The sequence below is a fragment of the Sturnira hondurensis genome, unplaced genomic scaffold (assembly GCF_014824575.4).
Source record: "Sturnira hondurensis isolate 20B ecotype Veracruz unplaced genomic scaffold, ASM1482457v3 Scaffold0017436, whole genome shotgun sequence".
Classification (NCBI taxonomy): Eukaryota; Metazoa; Chordata; class Mammalia; order Chiroptera; family Phyllostomidae; genus Sturnira; species Sturnira hondurensis.
In genome coordinates, this window is record NW_028090067.1 from 13,043,363 (window position 1) to 13,068,661 (window position 25,299).

Below are 25,299 nucleotides of genomic sequence, written 5' to 3' on the forward strand. Positions count from 1 at the left end.
TGGAGCGTAGAACGCCCTCATGGAGTATTTCACGGGCAAAGGAATGAATGAATGCGCTTTGCTTTCCAGTGAACCAGTGTTTTTCAGACTGTGGGTTTGAAATGGGTCATCAGATCGATTTAATGGGTCACGACCAACATTTAAGAACATAAAATAGAATGCAGCAGATCACATCAAAACACTCTGCACAGAGAAAGGACAAGTATTCTTCTTCCAAAGTGATTTATCTACCTACCTACCTAATATCTCAGAATCACGTAGCAAGTCAAAATGCATGACTTATTGTGGTTCACTACACAAAGTTTTGGAAAGCATTGCACTGTGCAGAGTACAATGGTACATATTTTAGGCGTAGAAGACCACAGCGACTATTCAACTCTGACCTTTTAGCGTGGAAGCAGCTATAGACCCTATGTACGCACGTGAGCAGGGCTGTGTTGCAGTAAAACTTTACTAACGACACCAAGTCGGGGCCTGGATTTGGCTGGTGGGTCTCAGCTTGCCAAGTCCTACACCAGACTGCAGTCTAGGCTGGGTCTTTCGTGTGGAAATTCTCTGCATTCAGGAGCCATGTCTTTTTCATCTCTGGAACTTAACCCAGAGTCCTCCATCCCGGGGTCTACCCAGCCCCACTCCGTGCACATAATCAATGTTCTCAAGTATTTGCCAAAATATTCAATAAACATTTACTGAGCCCCTACCTCAGAACAGCTGGGCACCAAATACATCAGTGTCTCTTGAATGAATACAATAGCCTGTGGCCTTAAATTCTCAGTAGTCTTTGCATCTCCTCCAGCCCTTCTAAATGCTGACACTCAGAGCTCAAAGGATGTCCTTGCCCTGGCTGCCTGGGTCACGTGCTGCCAGAGGTCGGAAGGGGTGGTGGGAAGTGACAGGAATAATGGAGGGGTTGGTGTTCTGTTTAGGGAACTGCCTAATTATCCTGCTTATCGGTTAGCTGGTTCCTTTCCTTTGCTCTTCCCGTTAATAAATCAAACCCCCTTCAGCTGTTATTGAGCTCCTGGGTCACTGATTCTTTCACCCACTTGTTTATAGAGTTATAGTGTGACCATGAGATTGAATGGAAGGGAAGGGAGGCACCCGACAAGTGTCAGCTCCAAAAGGCAACACTTGAGCTTCCCAGGCGCCGACAGGCTGCCAGGTGCCAGGGTGCTGGCCTAGACTGGAGGGGTGGGAGGTGGGGTCAGTGGGTGCAGTGTGTGCAGCTACAGAGCTCACCTCCCAGCAGGTCAGGGTTCAGATGGTAAGATGACCCAGAGCAGGGCTCTGCAAACTACGCCCTGAGGGTGAATGTCGGTTTTTGTGGGGCCCACGAGTTAAAAATCATGTTGAAATGGTTGGAAAAATATAGCAAAAGAATGCTATTCCAGGACAAGTGAAAATAACACCTAATTTAGGTTTTGTGTCTGTGGATAAAGCTGCACCGGAACAGCCACCCTCGCTCACTTACGCAACGTCCAGGGTCGCAAGGGTCGCACGACAACGGTGGAGTCCAGTGGTTGTAACAGAGACTGCACGGCTCGAGTGCCGGAAACATTCGCCATCTGACTCTGGACGCAGAAAGTGGCTGACCCCTGACTGGCATGACAGCATGACAGGCTGGCCTGGACCAGCAGCCCTGACACCACCCCGGAGCTCGCTAGAAATGAGACTTCCACGCAGGCCCCACCCAGGCTTCCTGAGTTGGAACCGGCATTTTTTAACGAGATCCCCAGGTATCTGTAAGCAACTGAAAGAGCAGGAAACATTTAGGTCCAAAGGAAGTGAACCCATATCCCTGAAGCCTCTACAACACTGGTGGCAAACACGAGGCCCGCGGGCCGAATCCGGCCCTCCGCCTTGTTTTATCAGGCCCGGCACCTTGTTTCTACCCGGCAGCACCGAGCTCTCCCTTTACTGTTAAGGACTAGTTACATTTACACAGTCCTAACATTACATGCGGCCCTTCGAAGGCAACCACGAGGCTGATGTGGCTCCCAGTGAAAATGAGTTTGACACTGCATTCTACAACATTTTAAAAGTGCCTTACAACTTATCAGCTGCACCAAGACAAAGAAATATGGCCCAAATGAAAAAACAGAGCAAAACCTCAGAAAGAGAACTAAGTATTGAGGAGATAACCAACCCATCTGACGGAGAACTTAAAGCCCTGGTGATCAAAATGCTCACAGATCTGACTGAGTTTGGTCCAAAAATGAAAAAAACAAAACAAATAAAAGATAACCAAAATGAAATAAAGCAAAATATTCAGGGAACCAACAGTGACAGGAAGGAAACTAGGACTCAAAACAATGATTTGGAACCAAAGGGAAAAATAAACATCCAACTGGATCAGAATGAAGAAACAAGAATCCAAAAAAAATGAAGAGAGTCTTATAAACCTCTGGGACAAACTGAACTGTTCCAATGTCCAAATTATAGGGATGCCAGAAGGAGAAGAACAATAGCAAGAAGCTGAAAACTTATTTGAACAAATAATAAAGGAGAACTTCCCCAATCTGGCTAAGGAAATAGACTTCCAGGAAGTCCAGGAAGCTCAGAGAGTCCCAAAGAAGTTGGACCCAAAGAGGAACACATCAAGGTACATCATCATTGAGTTACCCAAGATTAAAGATAAGGAGAGAATCTTAAAAGCAGCAAGAGGAAAGGAGACAGTTGCCGACCAAGAAGTTCACATAAGACTGTCAGCTGATTTCTCAAAAGAAACCTTATAGGTAAGAAGGGGCTGGAAAGAAGTATTTGAAGTCATCTACATCCAAGATGACTCTATCCAGCAAAGCTATCATTTCGAATGGAAGGGCAGATAAAGTGCTTCCCAGATAAGGTCAAGTTAAAGGAGTTCATTATCACCAAGCCATTATTATATGAAATGTTAAAGGGATTTATCTAAGAAAAAGAAGATAAAAATATGAACAGTAAAATAACAACAAACTCACAACTATCAACAAATGAACCTAAAAGAAAAGAAAAACATTGAAAACAAAAACTAAGCAAACAACTAGAATAGGAACAGAATCAGAGAAATGGACATCACATGGAGGGATTTCAGTGGGGAGGGGGAAGGGAGGAATAAGGGGGAAAAGTGCAGGGAAGAAGAAGCATAATTAGTAGGCATAAAATAGAGGGGGAGAGATAAAAATAGTACAGGAAACAGAAGACTCAAAGAACTTATATGTACAACCCATGGACATGAACTAAGGGGGGGACTGTTGGAGGGTTGGGATGGCAGGGTGGAGGGGGAATAAAGGGGAGAAAACTGGGAAAATGGTAATAGCATAATCAATAGAAATACTTAAAAATAAAAATGTTTTATCTCTGTCTGTAGGGCAACCCCTCAGCCATTAAGGAGATTTATTAGGGCCGTTTCACAGATGAGAAAGTAAAGACTGGGCCAGTCCCATCAAGTGCTGGGCCAGGGTTACACACCTAGGAAGTGTTTGAGCTGGGATTTGAACTCTGCAGTCCATCACACAACCTGTGGCTTTGCTTGTATTAGGCCCTATGGCCCTCGATAAAGGGAGGGCAAGACCCCATTCAGCACCTGGAGGTACCTACCTGGGGCCCCAAGGTGTCCAGTGGCCACAACAAGTGTTCTATTTCACTTCTACGGGGTTTCAAAGTATTTTGCAATCAGTTGCTGATATTTTAAAATCAGGAGAATTCATATGGGAGGCTCAGAGAATTGGCTTCTCCAGGAAGAATCGGATGATCAGGCCTTCCCAGGCTGCACGGTCTCCCGGGGCTTTGCCAGGCTGGGGCTGCATGGTGGCTGCCCTCAGAGGCCAGCCTGGCTTTTCTGAGTCCCCACAGCCCCGACCTGGGCTCTCAACTCAATACATCAACTACTGGAGCTATTGGGCATCTTGTTAAAATGCAAGATCTGGTCAGCAGGTCTGAGAACAGGTTTGGGCCTTGCATTTTCAAGGGGCTCCCGGGTGACGCCGAGGGCGCCCCAGAGCGCACTTTCAGGAGCACACTTCTAGGAGCTCAGACCTGCTGACTTCAGGAGCTACACCACTTGGTCCGTCATCCAGAGCCTCCCGACAGGCCCCTTGGCTGCTGCTCCCGGATCCCTCAGGGCGGCTGGGAGCCCCCAGGCCCTTTTCTTCAGCTGCTCGAAGCCTCCTCCACTGACCCCCCTGAATCCTCTAAACACAACCACCTTCTGGGAGTGAATGTCAGGACGTGAAAAGGTGGAAGAGCTCTCCCTGTCCCACCACACCGGCTCCCTTGCATCTCCCCGCCTCACTCCTGGAGGATTGGGTGTTTCTGGGCAGGTCTCTTGGGGCTGCAGGTCAGCAGTTGAGGCAAGAGACAGGGTCTGCCCATAGTGTCTCATTAGTCTGGAGGCCTAGTGGAGGCTGCTGATAATTGTGTTGAAGACATCTGCTCCCCGTGCCCCAAAACACACGTGTGTGCACAAATGCACACATGTACACATGCACTCCAAAATGTAATGAGCCCACTGTGTACACCCTTCTCTGGCTCCCCCCCTCAAACAGCCCTGCCACAACCACCGGTCAGCAGCAATGCCAGCTGCCCCCACAGGGGGCTATTTCCAAGAATCCAGAGATGTGGCTGCTTCCATTTCCGGGAAGCCTGGTGGGAGGCCGCCCTGCGCTGTGGCCTCAGTGAGGCAGGTGGCCTTCGCTCGTCTCGGATATCGCTTTCCTTGCTGGCCAGTAGTAAGAACAGGCTGTGTCTGCACACTTCGGCCAAGGGAAGCTTCAGTGGACACACATGCTGTGTCCCAAACAGGCTGGCTCAGCTCTCCGGAGGCTGCCCTCCTCTGGCTTAGGAGCCAGGACCAGCAGCAGGAACGTGCAGCCTTCGCTGCATGCAACGTATGACTTTGTACAGATCATTGTGTCTCCTTGGTCTCTGCTTATCTCATCTGTTAAATGGGTATCCCGATACCAACACCCACCTCAAAGGACTGCTAGGGTTTGAACAGGCTCCCCGTGTGGGGGTTGTTTGTAAACTGTACATGCTGGTCTCATGCTGGGGAGAAAGCAAGGAGCTGGTACTCCAATTGGGAAACTGTGGAGCGTGCTCCCCAGCTCCCCAGGCGATGTATGCCCTTTCACCCTTCTGAGGAGCTCCCGAGGGGATGACCTCTCTGGCCTTCGTTACACACAGCGCAAGGCTGGGTCAGCAGACATTGTCAGGAAAACAGAGGAAAGAAAAACAAAATTGTATTGCTTTTCAGTGTTTGCCATTTCAAAAATATTCTGTTTTTCATGGCCGTGTCGTGTGGTCAGTGCCCCCAAGCGCAGGCAATTTATTCTTCCCAGATGAGTCTGCCAGATGAGTCCTGTTCCTTTCGACAAAATGAGACTTGCAGGTGGCAGGGCCACACACTGTCTTTAACACATAGTGCCAGGGGGATATTCTTCTTTTTCTTCCTCTCATTCGCTTGCAGGAGTGCTCTTAGTGCTCTTGGCTTCCAGCCTGGGGTGAGGTCAGTCCACCAAACCAGGCGTGAAGGTCACGCTGGTCTCCAAAGTATTGACAAGTTTCTTGGGTGGGGCCCTGTGACATTCTTTATAAATCAACTCTCCAATTAAGTTGGCTGTTTGCCTTGTAACGGGAAGCCATGATTCCGCAAGGCATGCCTAACGCTCCCAGGCAGCAGGAAGAAAAGGGCTGAAGGATCTGCTGACCTCTGTTCGAATCCCCTTTTCAGTACTCTGACCTTGGGCAGAATAACCCGTGCAAGGTTAGAGGAGATGTTGAAGGTGTGTATCCTGGTGCAAGGGTGCTCAGAAATTGTTAATACCCTCCCCCTATTCCTATGTCCATCCCACCTTATTGGATTGGAGTTATCCTGGAAAAGTCAAGGAATTTGCTCAAGGTCACTGTGCTGGCAAATGGCAGAGACCTGATCAGAACCCAGGGAGGCCCAAGTCCAAAGCTCATGTTCTTTGCTTACCAACCCATCTCACACTTACATGGAGCTTCATACTTTCTAATGCACGCTTACTCACTAGCTGTTCTAAGTCCTTGGGTAAGGAAGATCAGGCATATTTGATATACTTGACACATTGCATTTATGTTTAAGCGCCTCACCCAGGTGGATACTGGAGGCCCCATGGAGTATGGGGCTGACAGGAGGACCCAGCTTTCTGAACCCAGACCAATGCTCTTTCTGGCGAACCAAAGATGGTACAAGGATGTGGGAACCGGCAGAGAAAGTACCACCCGTCCTTAGCCTTAAACTAAAAGCCAGTAGTAAGAGACCTTAGCCTTCAATCCTTATAAGAAAAACATATCAACCAACCAGGTGATTTGCCTTCAATATGACAATCACCAGGCAAGACAGAGCCCTGGAATGACTGTTTTCGTTTGCTTGTTTGTGCTCAGAATCAAGGCATTTTACCGTCCAAAGGAAGACAGATTGTTAGGATTTTCTATGGAATGTGTGAGTGTGACACAGGGACAATGAAAAAGGGGGTACGTACAAGTTCAGGGATCGGAAGGAATCCCACAGGGTAATCTGACCAATAATTCCTAACTGGGCAGGTCGTGGTGGATGGTCACGCCCCGGGGCCTATAACCTCTAGTAAAAGGTTTAACTGAGTCCTGCCCATTGTACCCAGGTTGACACATCTTTGACATGCCAGACCCCTGGCACTGCCCCAAGGAGAAGGCAGGACCACCCTCAAAGGAGCACATACTCTTTTTACCTAACCTGCCGCCTGAGCCCCACCTCGCCTTCTCCCACCTTCCTGTGCTCTTCCTTAGTTTCCCTCCTTAACTCTACACATACAGGGTGGGGCATGAGGGTTCCAGCTGTCTGTGTGGAAAATAACCAACCATCAATCCACAGTGACACAAGACTAAACTCTGTGTTTTGCACACTCCAACTGCAAACGCACTTTCGCCCCACCCTGTATGTAAGACTGCAAAACTGTCATTTTCTGGAGCCTTTGAGACCTTGCTTCCTGGCATTGTCATTAATTTGGCTCTGGCGTAACTTGTAGTGCTGTTGGCTGTTAGTTCAATGTTAATGAATCAACAACATTTATTAAGTACAGTGTCTTTAAACAGAAACACAAAATAAGGTTCTATATTGATCAGTTAATGAAAATGCCATGACCAAAGGCTTAAAACTCCTTAGAGCTTCAAGAGCAATCATCCTTCAAAAGGCACCTCCCAGCCTTCTGGCACTTAGGAACTCTGGATAGCACTTCAGTATTACACATGGGGGGGGGGCATTTGATACAATGAAATCACCACCCAAAAGCACACAAATGTGCAAGTGTGGCCGTAAACAGACTGAGGACACGTTTACAGCGTGAGAGCTAGAGCCAGAAGGCAGAACACGCCTTGTTCGATCTCAGCAACGAGGCGTATTGGGAGACTCAAATTATCTGCTGCTCTGCACATGTCTGTGCGTGACCATGAATGGCTGTGGGAATTGATTTGAGGGTTACAGATAAGCTTTAGGGAGTAGGTGAATTTGCGAATAAGAAATCCATATCCTGGAATATCTGAGAAGGGAGCACAGTGCTTAAAATTTCCATTAAAGTGTAAAGGACGGATGGATGCCCTCCTAAGGGCCCGTTTCGCTCTAGAGAATCGGGGGGAAAACACGAGGACAGTGGTCATCTAAACGGGGTGGCAGGGTAGGTGAGAGAGGACACGGAGGGGGTGGGAGTCAGGAGGGAGGTCAGGGGAGTGGGTACGGGTCCTGGTGTGGCAGGGACCTTGACCTTGACCTCCCCTGGAACACCGTGCAGGCTGGAGCCCCTCCCTGCTCTCACTGGACTTGGCAGCTGCTGAGCGTTGAACACAGTGACTCTCCTCTCTGGCAGTCTCCCAGACCCTGGGGAAGCTTTCATTTCTTAGTCGTTCCCCCAGGCTTCATTACTCCATTTGCTCATTTTCTAGCCCTCCCTCTCCATCACCATGTTATTGGGCCACCTACTCCCACGGAAGAAGCGACAGTGCCAGGAAAGCTCCTTGAGTGAGTCAGCCCAAGAGAAGAGAGCAGAGTCCGGGTCCCTGGGAGCTGATGACAGCAGCAGCCCCGGCCAAGCAGGGGCGGGCAAGACCCGCGGGCTGGTGGAAACATCGTGTGTAGGAGCTGCCACCTCAACCTCCCCAAACGGACTGGCTGTCTGCAGGGGTGACTCACCTCTGTCATTCACCACACCAGGCTCCTCTTAGCAGAACAACAAACCCTGCTCAGGCAGGGGCAAGTGCTAGGCTACCTGGGTCTGGGTGTATTAAGCTGTGACCATGGATATGCCCTTCCCTGCTCTTAGCTCAGGTGCTGGAGCCGGACTGTCTGTACCCCCGCTCCACCACTTACTCCCTGCGCCTCATTTTCCTCATTTGTTATCTATCTATCTATCTATCTATCTATCTATCTATCTATCATCTATCTATCTATCATCTCACAACAATGCCTGCATTGAGCGAACTCTAGAGAGCATTAGCTTTTATTTTTATTGTGGTTACCACTATTTTTATTACTGTTCTTGTCTTTAAAGTATGGAATGGGGCCAGATAATCTCAAAGGTCCTTCTTTCCCCTCCTATATTGTTTTTGGAGATGCTTCCCTGCTGGGTGGCTTTGGGTAAAACTCTTCTCTCCTCTGGGCCTTAGGTTCTTACCTTCTAAGTGGGATGCTGGGTCTTGAACCCTGAAAGTCTGAGACAAAGACAAGGCAACGCCCAGGGTGGGGTCAGCGTGTCAACACCTTCTCTCCTGGGGGTGCTGCTGAGGTAAGCGGTCAAGGAACCGGAATATTTACATTTGCAGTGGATTTTTCAGTGCCCACTCACTGAGCACTTACCAGATACCTTCCTAAACCTTGACTGATTTATTCTATCATCATTACAATCCCAAGAGGGAGATTATTGTCTCCCAATTAGAGATGAAGAAATCGAGGCAAAGAGATACTAAGCCATTTGGCTAAGGACACACTACCAGTAAATGGTAAATCCAGATTCAAACCAAAAGACCTGACTCCAGATTCTATCAATGTTACCTGCACACTATACTGGCAGTTGGCCTTGACCTTGACTTCTAATCCCATGACGGCCATATAATTCTATGCCATGCTTTTCAATAGACTGCTCTTAGTATTGATTAAAATCATTAATTCTCATTCTTTAGATAATGTAGGGATCATCTCCATGATGTCTTAACCTTTGGGAGGGTCACAGGTCCCTGTGAAAAGCTGAAAAAAGTTATGAACCCCCCCAAAAGACATTCATATTGCATACATAGATTTGTCTCGGTTTTAGGGGGCTCAGACATCTTGGGCTAAATGCTCTCGAAACTCTCTAGTAAGTATTCATCTTCGCCACACTTTGCATCAGTGAGAACCTCCTACCTAAAGGGCTGTCCATCCCATTCATGCTCACCTCTGATGGCCAGAAAGGTGCTCCTGCAACACATCCAACATTCGTTTCATCCTCACTGCGCTCCCAGCTTCGCCTGCTAGACGTTATGCAGAGTAAACCCAGTCTATCTTTCCATGACAACCCTCCGTGTTTCTGAAGATACTGGCCACCCTGTCTCTAGCCCGTCCCAGCTAGATGCCTCTTCCCTTCTGTTCAGTTCTAATTTCCCTGGATATGCCCATTTGTCCACGGCTCTCTCAAACACTCAGGGCTGATGTACAGCCTAGAACCCAATACAATCTTCGGGCTATGGACGGACCAGTGCATGTTCTGGACATCAGATCTCCATTTATTAAGTCCTCCTAAGAGTGAATCACATATTCAAAACTTATTTTACTTCAAAGTATCACATATACAAAGAACTGCCCAGTACAAAAATGACACTTCAGTGGGCAAACATCCACACAGCACCCGAGTCAAGAACTGGACCTTCACTCTCTTCCCCATGAGTACTCGTCCTGTCCCCTCGGAGACAATGCCGACTCTTTCACGATAACAACGTTCTCGATTTTAAAAAAGTCTTATCACCTAAATGTGTATCCCACTTAATGCTATGGTTTAGTTTCCCTGGTTGTCTGATTTTATACAAATGGAATCATATAAATTAGAAGTCTTTTGTACCTGACAGTGGTGTTTGTGAGATTCATACATGTTACACATAGTTGTAGTTCACTCACCTTCATTGTGGGACATTTCCCCTTTGTCCGGATACACTGTAATTTATGTGTTTATTGTATTATTAGTGGATGCTTGGGCTACACCCAGGCTTTGGTGATTATGAACAAGCTGCTGTCAACACTGCGCACGCACGCACATACGCATCTAGCCTGAGAAAAGCTCAAAGAACTTGTGTGGCTTCGGCTTAGTGGACACTATCAAGCTGTATTCCCAAGCAGCTGCACCATTTCATACTTTCACCAGCTCTGTGTGTGTGCATGTATTTCAACTGTTCCATGTCATCATCGATACTTAGTCTTATTAATCTTTCTAATTTTAACCATTCTGGTGGTTATCTAGTGGCATCTCGTTGTGGTTTGAATTTGCATTTCCCTAATGAGTGGTGAGAGTGAGCCCACTTTCATCTACTAGTGTTTAGAGGTTTTGGCCTCTCCTTCCCCATCTGACTCACACTGAACCTGTAGCCAAATGAAATAAAGTCTCAGAGAGATGCTACTGCTTAGTCATATCTCCCTTACTGGCTCCAGTTGGATTTTGCACCCCCAGAGTAGGTCCAAACATTCTTAATGATAATGACAGCTAATATTTATTGAGCGCCTACTGTGTTCCAGGCTCTGGGCTTGATACACATAATGCCTCTTAATCCTCACAAATGGCTTATGAGGTTGATACTATTATTTTTGTTTTACATAAGAAGAAACGAAGGTGGGGAGGCTAAGTAATTTACCTAAAGGTCTCACAGCGAATAGGTGGAGTAACCGAGATTCAAATCAATGCCCTTTGCAGCTAAAACATGAGACCCCCCAAAGATGGAAACATTTGACTAAACTTTTTTTAAAGGGTTCAAAATGAATAATAAAATGAACATGTATGGAGGAAAACAGTTGCAAAGTAGGACAAAGGATTAATGTCCTTGATATGCAAATGGTTTCTGTGGATTAATAAAAGGACAAGCATCTCAGTAAAGAAATGGTCCAAGGCTTCTGAGGTGAACCTGGGAGTTTCTGCTCACTTTTTCACATTCTTTTATCCCTGCAATGGATAGGAACAAAATTTATGACTCTGAGAAGCTCGGCAATAAAACTTATTTTAACACAGAGTTTTCTAAACTTACAATTATAATTCTTTGGAACAGACTTTGAAGCACATTGAACTCTATGACGACCACGGTTTCCTCTGGTTTATAGTCTGACACGACTTCCAATAAAGGAAAGAGGAAACGAGATTAGTTTCGTCCAGGGTTTTTCAACCTTGACACGACTGACATTTCGGGCTGTGTGATTCTCTGTTGTGGGGGACCGTCCTAGGCGTTGGAACATGTTAGGCCATATCCTTGACCTGCACCCTGTAGATGCCAGATGCCAGGACCTCTCCCACCCCTAGCGTGACGACCAAAATTGCCTGCAGACATGGCCAAATGCCTCCTGGGAGGCAGCACCATCCCCCCTCACCCCCTCATAAGAACCGATGGTCTAGTTCAACTCATGTCCAAACACTCTGCTCCCGTGATCGCCTCCTACCTAAGTGCTCCCAGACCGCACAGTGTTTGACTTCTGTGCTTTATGATATCTGCCATTCTTGTTCAGTATAAGAGGGTATTAGCCCATCTCTTTTCCTCAAGTCTTTCTTGTTTGTTAGAACTCCTTTCATTTCCAGGCACGCCGGATCACCCACAGATCCCCTGACATGGGCATTTTCCCCATCTTTCCATCCCCCAGGTGGCATTAAGCTCCTTCCTTCAATCTACATGAACACCTTCTCCCTTCAATTCCCATATGCCCTGCACAGTTTTCTACCAGGTCCCCAACACATGTTATACTTCATTATTTATGTGGCTGTCTCCCCATTTTCTTGAGAGCAGGGACTGTGTCCTATTCCTCCTCTGATTGTCAGCACAGAGTTGGTACCAATCAACATATGTGAACAAAAGAGCACAATATAACTGGGGAGGGGGGTCAGCGACTTCATCCACAGGGCCCAAGGGGGACTTCCGGGAACACTGCGCTCTTCCACAGCCTCTTTGCCAGTTTCCTACTAAGGAGGTTCTCGCTGCTTGACTCCAGGCAGACAGGCTTCCTTCTGACCGAAGCTGGACGTACCATAAAAGGTACCAGTTTTGTTTCTCTCCCTCTCAGCCATGAATATGACATCATCTGCTCAGTCGGCATGTTCAGACCACTCTTGATGGTTTTCTCATTCCAAAGAGAAAAGCCCTTTTCCCTTGCTCTCAGCATATTTGTTAACCTCTCTTTCTTCTGGCGGATGGCATTTTCTATCCTTGGAGATGTGTCCCCCTGTCTACATTTTGGGAGCCCCTTTTGGACCTGGGTTTCTCAGACCTGCCCCAGGCTGTTCCCGCCCCCACCCCACCCTGAGCATTGTGTCAGTCTCTTTTAAGTATTTCCTTCTTTTTATTTCCTGTCTGGGGTTATTTTAATCTTTAGAAACAGAATATAATTCTTGGGAACCCTCTCACTTTACCAGAATTGTCCCACATGGTGGCAGTGGGTAGAAAGAAAGGGACAAGTTTGAGAAACATTAATAGTGGGCAAGTGATAAGCCTCGATGGCCATTTAGACGTGGAGGAGGATAGGAGATGACTCCCAGATTTCTGTTTCGAGACAAGGGGCGGGCTGGTGATTTCTGCTCTAGATACAGTCACAAGAGGAGGGGGATGGAGACGAGGAGGGGGAGCAGGCCGTCTGGAAAGGTCATGGGCACGGTCTGGGATGTTTAGAGTGAGGTTTCCAGGGGAGACAAAGTGGAGATGTTGAGGAGGGAGCTGGATACAAGAGCCTGACGCTTTGGATAGGAAATGACCGGGCCTGGCTGTTGGTGTGTGAGTGGCCGCCGAAGGTGAGGGGATGGACGAGCTCTCAGATAGCGTGTGCTGACGGAACAGACAGTTAAAAATGGAGCAGGAAGAAGGGTCCTTGAGGGAAACCGAAGGAGTGGTCAGAGAGAGAGGAGGAGAACCGGGAGAGAAGCATGAACGGGAGTTCCCAGGAGAGAGTTTCGGGACAGAAGGGATGGGAACAGCTTTAAATGATATAGAGAGGTCGGTCGACCCAAAGGTGGGCTGAAGCGTGCCTGCTGGGCTAGGAGTTATTGGGACCACAGGGAGGGCCACCTCGGTGGAGCTGAGGGGTTGGGAGGAGAGGCCATGGGGAACAGACACAGGGATGTACCAAACAGAGGTTTGCTCATCCATCCGCTCCATCAACCATGAGCATGCACCAGGGGCTGTGGTGGGACACAGTGACGGGCAAAGAGGAAAAACCCCACTGTCGTGGTGTGCACTTTTTAGGGGGATGTGATGCAGAGGGAGGATTTGTTGTAAAGATGGTGATTAGAATCGCCATCATTCCACAGATGAGGAGGCCAAGAGAACTTAGATGGCAACCTGCGCACATTCCTGGGAACGCTGGAGCTGGGGTCATGCCCGGACCTGCCTGGATCTTTCCATTCTTTGCTGCCCAAGGGGTACGGAGTGTAGGTGGGAAGCAATGATGCAGGGGTGTGCCGGAGTGTAGGTGGGAAGCAATGATGCAGGGGTGTGCCGGTGGTGGAAGAACAAAGGAGCGGGGTGGGGGGGGTATTTGTGGCTGGGGCAGGGGGGCGCTTTCTCAGAGCAAGGTTTCTACTGGCTCCCTTATCTAGGACCTCTGTGTTGGGTCTCGAGCTGGGGCTCAGGTCCGCCAATAGGGATGCCAGGCACTGAGAGCCACATGTTCTCATGTGGTTCTGTTTGTGCCAGAAGTTAGAGAGGCGGCCTGGGGTAGCCCCACCCCCTACTTCTCCTCACTCGGGAGTAAATCTCCACTTCCTGTGGAGACCCTGATCCACATGGTTTGGGTGGGGCCCGATACATCTCCATATCCACTTGTCAGACGTCGCGCAGGAACCCAAGTGAGACTGATCAATGTCCCTCCACGAGGTCAGATATAGAGGCGATGGAAAGAGACGGGGCCTTCCTCTTGTACAGTGATCTTAGGGGCCAGGCTGACACACCGGTAGCCACGCTGACTAGTTGAAGAAAACACCAAGTAGAGAGGAACAGAGTCAAGAGAGAGAGGAGACTGAGTTTGACAATATCATTTGAGTTCCTGGATCCAACTCTGTCCTAATTTACCAAAAACTATTCCAGATGTCCTGATGGCTTGAACCAGTGAATTTTTTCTCTCCCCCCAGATCTGAGTTCAGTTTCTATATATGCAGCTGAGAGAATCTGACCAATATGTCAGCTGTGACTGTGTAAAACAGATGATTTACTTTTGCAGAAGCTACATGATACCAGGGACTTCCCCCACAGAGCCAGGTGTATTTGCCACCTTCTAGGTGTTGGCCCTGCAGGTGATAAAGATGTGAGCTACAGCATAGCCATGGAGATGAAGGCAGGTACAAAAGAATCACCAGTTACAAAATGCTTTAGATTCATTGCCCTGAAGCCACAATCATAGGAAACAATGAGCTGGCAACTGCAGCTTGGCTCTGGCAAGTCTGGACTGAGCTGGAGAGAGGTTCCATGCTCCAGGAACCCAGTGGAAGGTAGGCTGGGAAGGAGAGGGAGTATATTCTAGGCTTCTCTAAAACCGTTCTGGGCAGTGGGGGCTAAGGTCAGGGTGGTGGGGGACAGAGAGAGAGGGGAGAGGTCGTCTGGGGAAGCTGCATGAGCATTAATGAGGGTAAGAGCTGCTTCTCATACCTTTCCCATTCCGGCGTGGGCATGTCCCAGCTTGACCACCACAGGGAAGCGAGGCGCTGTGAGCTGAAAGAGATAAGAGGAAGTCGCTCATTATCATCTCAGAGCATGTCCACCAAGGCTCTGGGCCCTGCCTGTTCTGTGGAAAGACTTAGTCACCTGACATAACCAGAAATCCCCACAAAAATGCTTTGACAGATGGCCACCCTACTGTGGCTCAAACACCCTCAATGCCAACATTCTTGGCTCCCACGGAAAGAGCCAGCCCTTCAAACCAGTCTGCCCAGGGCATCCACTAATCTGGAGAGATGGCAGAGGGAATCAAACCGACCGATTTCATCCCTTGGCTTGTGTGACCTCTGAAGCTACTGCATGGATCTGTGCCTCCATTTCCGCATCTGTACAATGGGGCTGATGAGTATCCATCCCAGAGGGTTGCTGTGAGAATTAAATAAGTTACTGCATGTGAAGCGCTTACGAAAGGCAGCTTTTTTATTCCTGTTACAGTTCTGCCTTATGTTATTTTCCCGACAACTTTTAAGGAATTCTCATTCTCTCCCCTGAGCACTCTCTAGGCCACCCCGTGAGGCTTCTCAATCACAGTGGCCACGCCCACCATGGGCACAAGCATCTCTCAGTCACACCAGGGAGGGCACTGTGTTGAGTGACTGCCCTGTGTGATCTCCTTTAAAGTCACACCTGGGACGGCAGGAGCCTGGCCCGGTCGGTTCTCTGTTGCATCCCCAGCTTCCAGAGCAACGCCTGGCCCAGGACAGGCATTTGACGTGGAATCTGTGCTTCAGTCAGCCCTCCGAGCAAGACTCCCAAGGCAGGCACGTCTCCTTCGATGACACAGAGAAGGCGAGTGGGGCCCAAAGATCAGGTGCCTGCCCACGCCCGTGGTCACTCTGCTAGGAAGTGAGGGGACCAGTTCAGACCCAGGCTCTGTGCTTCCTCCTTCATGCTGCTCATATGTCGGCTGAGATGGGTTTGCTTGGTGCCTAGAGGTATATGTGCAGTTGCTTGAGGGCCTAGGTTACCCCTTCCGGTTACTCCGTAATACTAGCATTCCCCCAGCTTTGATCGGTCCTGGCTGGAATAATCCTGCCCCATTCTCTAGGCTGCACAGTTGTCTGTTGTGGTCGCTCTGTCCTAGTTGTTCCCTGGCATTGCTGTCTGGGCTGACCCTCTGGTTGCCCAGCACCTAGTCTGACAGGGAGAAGCTGCTGTAGGTGCTAAGGAGGGGTCTGCACAGGGTCGCAAGCCCACGGGCCTTGAGGCAAGCAGGAAAGTTACTGTAAAATGAAATATGTTGGGGTGACGTTGGTGAAGAAGATGATATAGGCTTCAAGTATCCAAAATATAATACATCATCTGTATATTGTGATGGGTGCTCATTACCCCAAATTTAGTCTCCTCGGGAAGGTATTTCTATTATCATTTCACAGATACGAAAATGGAGACTGAAGGCAGCTGCTGGGAAGGGGTCAAGCTGGAGCTTGAACGTGGGTCTGTCAGGTTCTAAGCCGGGTGTGAACAGTTTTCACTTATGTCTAGTATTGTCCTGCAGTAGCTGCTGGGTAAAAAAAAAAAAAAAATCCCTTTTATCCAGGCTAAAATTTACCATGTCCTGGTGTCTAGAGTAAAGGAGCACATTTAAAAAAGGGCAATATTTGACTTTGATTCCAGAAGCCATATGTACACACTATTAAAAAGTTTGGAATATACCACTCAAGACGGAGGTGTAGGTAGATAGACTTTGCCTCCTTGCACAACCAAAAGAAGGACAACAAAAACATTAAAAACAAAAAGTAACCAGAAGTGCCAGAAAACAGAACTGTATGGAAGCCCGACAGCCAAGAAATTAAAGAAGAAACATTCGTCCAGATTGGTAGGAGGGGCGGAGCTGGGGAGCTGGGGTGGAGAGGACTTGCGGCAAGGCTGGAGGACCAGGGTGGGCGAGGTGGCAGCTGGCAGAGTGGGCTGTGTGTGGATGAGCTGGGAGGCACAACTAGGGAACGGGGCAGACCGTGCAACCCAGGATTCCAGCACCGGGGAAATAAAGCCTCGAAACCTCAGACTGAAAAAACCTGTGGGGGCTGAGGCAGCAAGAGAAAGTTGCGGCCTCACAGGAGAGTTCATCAGAGAGACCCACAGGGTCCTAGAACATACACAAAACTACCCACCTGGGAATCAGCACCAGAAGGGCCCAATTTGCTTGTGGGCAGTGGAGGAAGTGACTGAAAGCCAGCAGAGAGCGGAGCAAGCAGCACTGTTCCTTCTTGGACCCCTCCCCCACGTATAGTGTCACAACACAGCGAGGTGGGCTGCCCTGCCCCGGCAAATACCTAAGGCTCCACCCCTTACTACATAACAGATGCAGAGAAACAAAAAATGTGGTTCAAATGAAAGAACAGATGAAAGTTCCAGAAAAAAATACAACTAAGTGACAAAGAGATAGCCAACCTATCAGACGCAGCGTTCAAAACACTGGTAATTAGGATGCTCACAGAAATGCCTGCGTATGGTCACAAAATAGAGGGAAAAGTGAAGGCTATGAAAAGTGAAATAAAGGAAAATGTACAGGGTATCAACAGTGAAGAGAAGAAACCTGGGACTCAAATCAATGGTGTGGACCAGAAGGAAGAAATAAACATTCAACCAGAACAGAATGAAGAAACAATAATTAAAAAAAGAAATCGGGAGAAATTTAGGAACCCCAGGAACAACTTTAAACACTCCAACATCTGAATCATAGAGGTGCTGGAAGGAGAGGAGGAAGAGCAGAAAATTGAAAACTTATTTGAAAACATAATGAAAGAGAACTTTGCTAACCTGGCAAAGGAAATAGACTTTTAGAAAGTCCAGGAAACCCAGAGTCCCCCAAAGTTGGATCCAAGGCAGCACACACCAAGGCACATCATAATTACATTACCAAAGATGAAAGATAAAGAGAATCTTAAAAGCAGCAAGAGAAAAGGAGGCAGTTGCCTACAAAGGAGTTCCCATAAGACTATCAGCTGATTTCTCAAAAGAAACTTTATAGGCAAGAAAGGGTTGGAGAGAAGTATTCAAAGTCATGAAAAGCAAGGACCTACATCCAAGATTGCTCTATCCAGAAAAGCTATCATTTAGAATGGAAGGGCAGATAAAGTGCTTCCCAGACAAGGTCAAGGTAAAGGAGTTCATCATCACCAAGCCCTTATAATATAAAATGTTAAAGAGACTTATCTAAGAAAAAGGAGAAGATAAAAAACACCAACAGTAAAATGATAACAAACTCACAAATATCACCTGAACTTGAAAAAACAAAAACAAAAATGAACTAAGCAAACAACTAGAATAGGAACAGATTCAAAAAGTGGAGGTCACATGGAGAGTTATCAGTGGGGAGGGGGCGGGAGGAGAATGGGGGAAAAGGTACAGGGAATAAGAAGCATAACTGGTAGGTACAAAATAGACAGGGGGAGGTTGAGAATAGTATGGGAAATGGAGAAGCCAAAGATCACATAACCCACAGACCTGAACTAAGGAGGGGAGGAGGATGCTGGAGGGAGGCGGATGCAGGGTGGAGGGGGATAAAGAGAAGAAAAGAAATGGGACTACTGTAATAGCATAATCAATAAAGTGTACTTGAAAAATCTAAAAAATAGTTTGGAAAATAAAACAAAATGCTATGTAGTTATATATAAGGAAGACAAAACCACCCTCAGATTTTTATAGTTTTGTTGTACTATCTGCTGGTCTTTTTAAAATCTATATTTATGTTTTGATTTGTTTTATACAACTTTTGGGGGGTATGTTATGTTTATGAGATTCATGTATGTTGATATATATATATATATATATATAGAGAGAGAGAGAGAGAGAGAGAGCTCTGATTCATTTTTAACTGCAACATGGTATTTCACGTTACAAACACATTACATCTGTTTCCTGCTGATGAACATTTAGGCAATTTCTATCTGCCTAATTATAAGCAATACGAGTATAAACATTCTTAAACATGCCCCCCTATGCCCATGTAGGGGAGTCACTCCAGGGCACACACATAGGAGCTAAATTGCTGGGACCATGCTCATCTCGGTTTTGCTAGGTGTTGCCAAGTTGCTCTCCGAAGTGGTTGTACCAGCTTCTGCTTCTCATGAGCAGAGAAAGAGCTCCCAACACCTGAGTTGGAAAGACTCACATTTTATCAACCCAAGGGACGTGAAGTGGAATGAATGAGTACATTTTCACTAAGCAGCGAGGTGAGGGAAAACAGGTGTGCTCTCTTTTCCCAGCAAGGAAATGGGGACGTTGGACCTCCAGCTGCAGAGAAACTGAATTCTGTCAATAAAGAGATGAAGCTTGGAGGAGAATCTCAAACTCCAGAGGAGAACGCAGGGTGCTGGTACCTCGAGTTTGGCTTTATGAGACCCTGAGCGGAGAACCTTGTCATATTATCCTGGACTTCAGATCTACAAAACTGTGAGATAATAAAGGGGTGCTAAATCTGCTAAATTTGCTAGAGCGGCTGCAGGAAACTAAGACATGTGTCCTAGAAACTGTAGCCCAGAGTGAAGGGCTTGTTTTCCTGCCACAAAACAGCAGAACCTGAGGTCAAGGCCATGTGTTCTGACTCTCAATCAGTCACTCTCTCTCTACCGAGGCACACTTCCCTGGGTACCAGGTGAACATCTGAGCACAATAAATGCTTTCCCCTAATCATAGTGATGAATAAAATATCAAACCAACTCAGGGGGTGCTAATGGGGTGAGAAGTATATGTCTGGCTTTGCAGGACACACAGAAGATTGAGACAAAATAGCCTGTTTTATTTTCTCATTTGTTTTGTTTTAAGATTTCATTTATCTATTTTTACAGAGAGGAAACGGGAAGGAGAAAGAGAGAGAAACATTGATGTGTTGTTGCCTCTTGCATGCCCCTTGCTGGGGACCTGGCCCACAACTCAGGCCTGTGCCCTGATTGGGAATCGAACACGCCACCCTTTGGTTCACAGTCTGGCGCTCAGTCCACTGAACCACACCAGCCAGGGCAACACAGTCTGTCTCAAACAGATGGGCTGCACAGTGACACCGCATACATGGCAGCTTGGCTGGCAAGTCTGGGGTGCGTGGAGTCACGAGCAAATCTCCACAGAAGGAAGGCTCGGAGAAAGATTCTGAAGGTTGAGTGGGTTGTGGGTGGGCCCAGGGAGGGCTCAGCATCCCTCAGGGGTGGATGGAGCACAGTTCTACCGTTTTCCCAACTTTTGAGGGGTGTCTATGCTGGTCTCGGGATGCTGAGACAGGTGTCTAGACGGGTGTCTAGATTCTTCACAAGCTCTAGTGAACAAAGACTCATAGGAAGGATTTATTTTATGAAACTTCATGAGTGTATCCACAATAAAGCGACTTGGGACTTGACTGCTAAACACAATATATTTGAATCGAGTGCCCTTCCCTAGCATTCTCCAATAAAATGGGCGGAGTACATGTATTACTGTCAGAGGCAGTGAGAGTAGGAATTGTTATCTGGGTTTACAGGACACACAGAGTCACCGTCGGAAAATCTGATGATTTACAGTAAGACATTTCAAAGAAAGCATTCTGAAAATTTGCCTGAAGCCACGGTATTTTTCTGATAGCAGGGGAAAGTTTCCTTTGTCCCTTTTCACTTTGACTCATGAGAATAGCATTCTTTTCAGAACCGGCTGGCAAGGTTCTGGGTTGGTGTTGGGAGAAGGGAGAGGCAATCTGGGGCCAGATAATTGCGAGCCTTCAAAGCTAAAGGGAAGAAGAGTCTGAGTCGCTTGGATGCACCTTGGGCAAACGGGCCAATGTGGGGTCAGGACAGTGACCTCGCAGCTGCGGGATGAATTGGATCAGGAAAGATGGAAGGTCCGAGACCAGCATGGAACTAAAACCAACATGAAGTGTCACTGCCAGGGCCTGGACTGGGATGGGGACAGTGGAGAGAGTGGGGACTCTCCCAAGAGTTTTTCTTAAGTGAAACTTTCAAAGAGTGAAATAACAGTTTTCAAACGGCCACAGAAATTCAAAATGAGAATTATCTAAACCTTATCATCTCCTCAGATCCATGTACTGGTGCACATGACTCTGTAATCCTCATTTAAATGTCCAATTAGAAAATGAAATGGGATATTCTGCAGTAATATTAGAGATGGAATTTTATACCTATCCCTTCACTTAACTTTACTCATTAAGTTTTTTCCTATTTTTGCCACAGTCTTTTTATATTTTTCCCTATGTCTCTCCCCGACTCCCCAGCCTGGCTGGCTGATCTCATCTGCCCCATGTGTCTGGTGTGTGTTCCTGCCCATCGCTCACCATGATCCCTCTCTGCAAACATGTTTACACATGTATGGTTGAAGTTGACATCTGTGTTTTCAGAAATGGCTCTTTTCACTGACTATCACACTGTGCATGCCCCCTCTCCTATATCAGTAGGTACTCTGCTAACCTGACAGTTTTCACAGCTCCCCAATATTCCACAGGGCACGTGCATAATTCTCCAGCCATTTTTCTGTCCATGGACACTGGCGTGGCTACCCCTCTCTGCCACTGTGAGCACGGCCACTAAAGGTCTGTACACATGTCCTTAGAAACCAGTTCTGAGAGGTCAGGCCACGGGGAGGCTCAACACAACCTGGAGACATTCTGATAGGTTTCTGAAGTCATTTATCAGAGATCAAGAAAGGAAGGCGGGCACCATGGTCTCTATCGAACACTGGGTGAGTCCACCCACCACATCATCTCCCAGGCTAATAACGACATTTACGGAGTGCCCTGTAAGAGCCAGGAGTGGTACCAGGCACTTTGTATACAGGGGTGGGCAAAAGTACAGGTTTACCGTTGTTTGTATGGAAAATAATAAATAATAATGCAAGAATAAACTCTGTTTCGTGCACCCACAACTGTAAACCTACTTTTGCCCATCTCCACATGCTAACATTCTTCCCATTCCCCATGCGATAGATAAGAAATTAGAGGCCAGTCATGAGCCCAAGGTCAGATGGTTAAGGAATGGTGGAGCTTCTCCATTGCCACCCACGTCTTTTCCCCTCTCCCCACCCCCTTCCCTTCCCAAGCCGTTCAAAAGGGTTTCAAAGGCCATTCCCATTTGCAACAGGCCAGCCCCTTCCCGAACACAGACAGGTCACGAGGACAAAAAACATCTTGTCGGCTATTTTCTCTCTTCCCTTCCCAACAATAGCTTTATTGGTTCCCCTGCGGATGGCGAGCCCTGCACCAGTTTCTCACAGGCTCCCCGTCCCGCTCACATGCCCCGGGGGCTCCGGAGTTCAGCACTGCCCAATGGCGTGAGAGGCCTGACATCCTGTTAGAAGGGGCAGATCAGTTTTTGAAACCACAGATCCCCACGCTGATAAGGGCCCCATTCAAGTCTCCCAAGAAATCAAAATAAGTGGGGGTGGGGCAGAGCTCCTGCTGGGTGTTCTCCTGGGGGCTTGGGGTCAGAGCAGTGTGAGCCCAGGTCAGCGCTGTATCAGCCTCATCTTCAAGCCATGGACTTGGAGAGCTGGGACCTGAGTGGTCTGGTGCCGCGCCACTGTCCAACGAAGGAGGTGGTTCCCTCTACACCCATGGCTTTCTGGAGATTTACATATGAACAGCGTCTGGTCCTGGCTAAGTGATAGAGAAGGCAAGGCCTGGAAGAGTCTGGAGGAGGAAATCAAGGACGGAGGAAGGCTGGGAAGGTTTCGAGGCTGAGCCGGCCTCGGTTCCGTGCCCGTGAGGTTCTCCCTCATGCAGTTCTCGCGGGCCCCTCTGTTTCATCTCGTGTTTCTCCCTCCTCCCCAGCCCAACACCTGCCTACTCATGTTCCAACCCCTGGGCCTTCCAGCACTTTACTGAAGGGGCCATACTCCCTCCAGCCACAGAGCCTTTGCACGCGCCACTCCCTTTCTCTGAAAGACTTCCTGCCTCTTCTTTCTAGGCCAATCCCTTCTCACAATGAGGTCTCATTCAAAGTGCTCTGTCCCCAGAGAGTGCTTCCCTGGAAGGCCACTGGCCTAAAGGAGGAACTTCATACTTGAAACCTACATAGTGTCATGAACCAATGTCATCTTGATAAATTTAATACAATAAAATGAGAAAATACAGTAGATACTTCCTGTTATCTTCTTCGTCACACTCTTCATAGCATTAGCCGCCATTTATAATTCTACATTTACTCAATACTTTCTCTGTGTCCATCTGTCCACGCCCCTGCAGGTGCTCTGACGAAACCAGGTGCTTTGTTGGTCTTGTTTACCCCGTATCTCCAGCCTCCACACAGGCCCGGCACACCGTACACACTGTGTACGCAGGACATTTGTTGGACGGGTATTAGACGCAGCCTCCCATGTGCAAACAGGTGGAGTCAGAAAAGGATTTGGGGACCGGGTGTTCTTAAAGTCGGTTTAAATGGAAGCCTTGTTGGGTGGTCCGCAGGAATTCAGGTGGAAAGACAGACATGGCAAGCTTGGGGGATCTCTCTGACAGGCAAGGGTTTGGGCTGTATTTCGTGGGCAGTGGGTAGCATTGAGGATTTGAGTGCAGAGGGTAGATGCATACGAAGAGGGTTTAGGGAGACTCTTCTGGAGGCTGTGGTAGCAGCAGCTCCTGGTTTTGGAGCACTTACAAGGTACTAGGTATGGTGTTGAGAAATGGCTGTACATTGCCTTGTTTAAATCTCTTGACATATCTATGAGGTAGCTCCTGTTTTTACCCATATTTTGCATACAAGGAAATAAAGGCCAAACAAGGCGAAGAGTGTTGCTTAGGATCACTCAGCGAGAAAGCGGAGGAAGTAGGATTTGGTCAGAGACCCCCCCAGAACCCCCCCATTCTGCCATCAGAGCCCACCCTGCTGCTTCTGGATAAACATGCTTGCCGCCATCACGTGCTTCCCACATGCTCAGGACTGTGTCCATTCATCTAATTCGATTCAAGTGGGCGGGTGGAGGCCAGCAGACTCATTTGGACAAGACTGGCTCCTGTGACAGCCAAGCGGTTCCGAGCTTGGTGGCAGCAGCATGAGCTTTAGAGCCAGAGGGACTCCCAGAGTTTACATCTAGTTCCAAAACCTATGGTTATGAGCCATCGGGCAGGCCACTCACCACTCTGGGACCCAATTTCCTCACCCACCAAATAGGAAGCTCACTTGAGAAAACGACATTACGATAGAGGCCAGTTACTGTTAACCGGTCAGGGCCGCTGGAAAGGCTTACATTGAGTTACAGGGTGTGCAAGGCCTGGCACGTAGAAGGATGGCAATGCCTACTAGTTCCTTTTTTCTCACGTCTACAATCTCAGGAAAAGGACGACCGGCATGGGTCTGAGGCTGATGGACAAGGCTTAGTCCCTGCTTGGACCTCGGAAGGGGAGAGAAGAGGGGGAGGCAGCCTTGTATGATGACCAGGTGGTGAGTAGGATACGTGCTGACGTCTTTGACGGAAGTCGGGCAGCCTGGAGACAGGGTGTGTTGTGGGCCTTTAGAAAAGTCCCATTCAAAAGAGAGAACAGAAACATCCTGATGGCTGCGTGATAAACCTTCATCTTGGTATGCAGTATCTGACAGAGCTCCTTGGAATCCAAGCATTGCACATAGTGACATTCATCTCTGAAGGGAGGAGAGACTAGGTGACCTTTGGCGATCCTTTCCGGTCCTCTAATGTTGCGACAAACCTAATACCACCTAGATGACTGAAACATGTGAAGAGAAAACAATGTCGAGACAATATCTCTCACCACAGCTTACAGGGCTCTGTGTGACCTGGCCCCTGCCCTTGTCTCCAACCCCATCTTACCTGTGGTCCCCCATCAACCTCTCCCCCGGCCTTACTGGCTTTCTTGCTGACCCTGACACTAGCTTGGCTCCCTCTGGCTTCGGAACCTGGAATGTTGTCCCTGCTCCTCCTACCCTGCTTCCCATTGCAGTTCCAATGTCACGGACCCAAGAAGCTGGCTCTTGCCTTCCTGCCTTGGTCCCGCCTGCTCACCTCTTACTCCTTCTTGGCACTCCTGCCATTTTTAAATGTAACTGTGTGGCTGCTGGACAAATGTCTGACCTCCTCACGAGACTATAAGCTTTGTGACAAGCTGTGGGTCTGTGTCCTTTGCTCATCATTCAACCCTCAGGCCTCTCCTGAATTACAGACCTGCCTCCTCAACTTGGCCCCCAGGTGGTTCCAGAGGCACCTCCAGCTCAGCATGTCCGGGTGACCTCATGAACACCCATCGAAAATGCTGTCTCCTCCTCCTGTAGCCCGACCTCAGTCAACGGTTCCTGCACCCACCCAGGCACCCAAGGTAGAGATCCTACCTGCCTTCTTCATTCGTGGGTCTGCCCTACACCCAGGACAGGCTCACAGGAGGGGCCCAGGAAATGCGAGGGAGTGAGGTCTGTGGTCTGAGCTCAGCGCAATGCTCTGTGCCCTCAGAATCCCACCACTGAGCTCTCTGCATCACCTCCCCCT

General features: G+C 48.2%; 1 protein-coding gene across 1 annotated transcript in view; it reads right to left on the bottom strand.

The window, feature by feature from the left end:
* Positions 1-25,299, bottom strand: part of SYN3 (synapsin III) — a 372,954-nt gene that overhangs the window by 50,249 nt on the left and 297,406 nt on the right. Inside the window, exon 6 of the mRNA XM_037068439.1 lies at positions 14,821-14,883. Within this exon, the coding sequence (XP_036924334.1) occupies positions 14,821-14,883 (63 nt within the window). The remainder of the gene's footprint in view (positions 1-14,820; positions 14,884-25,299) is intronic.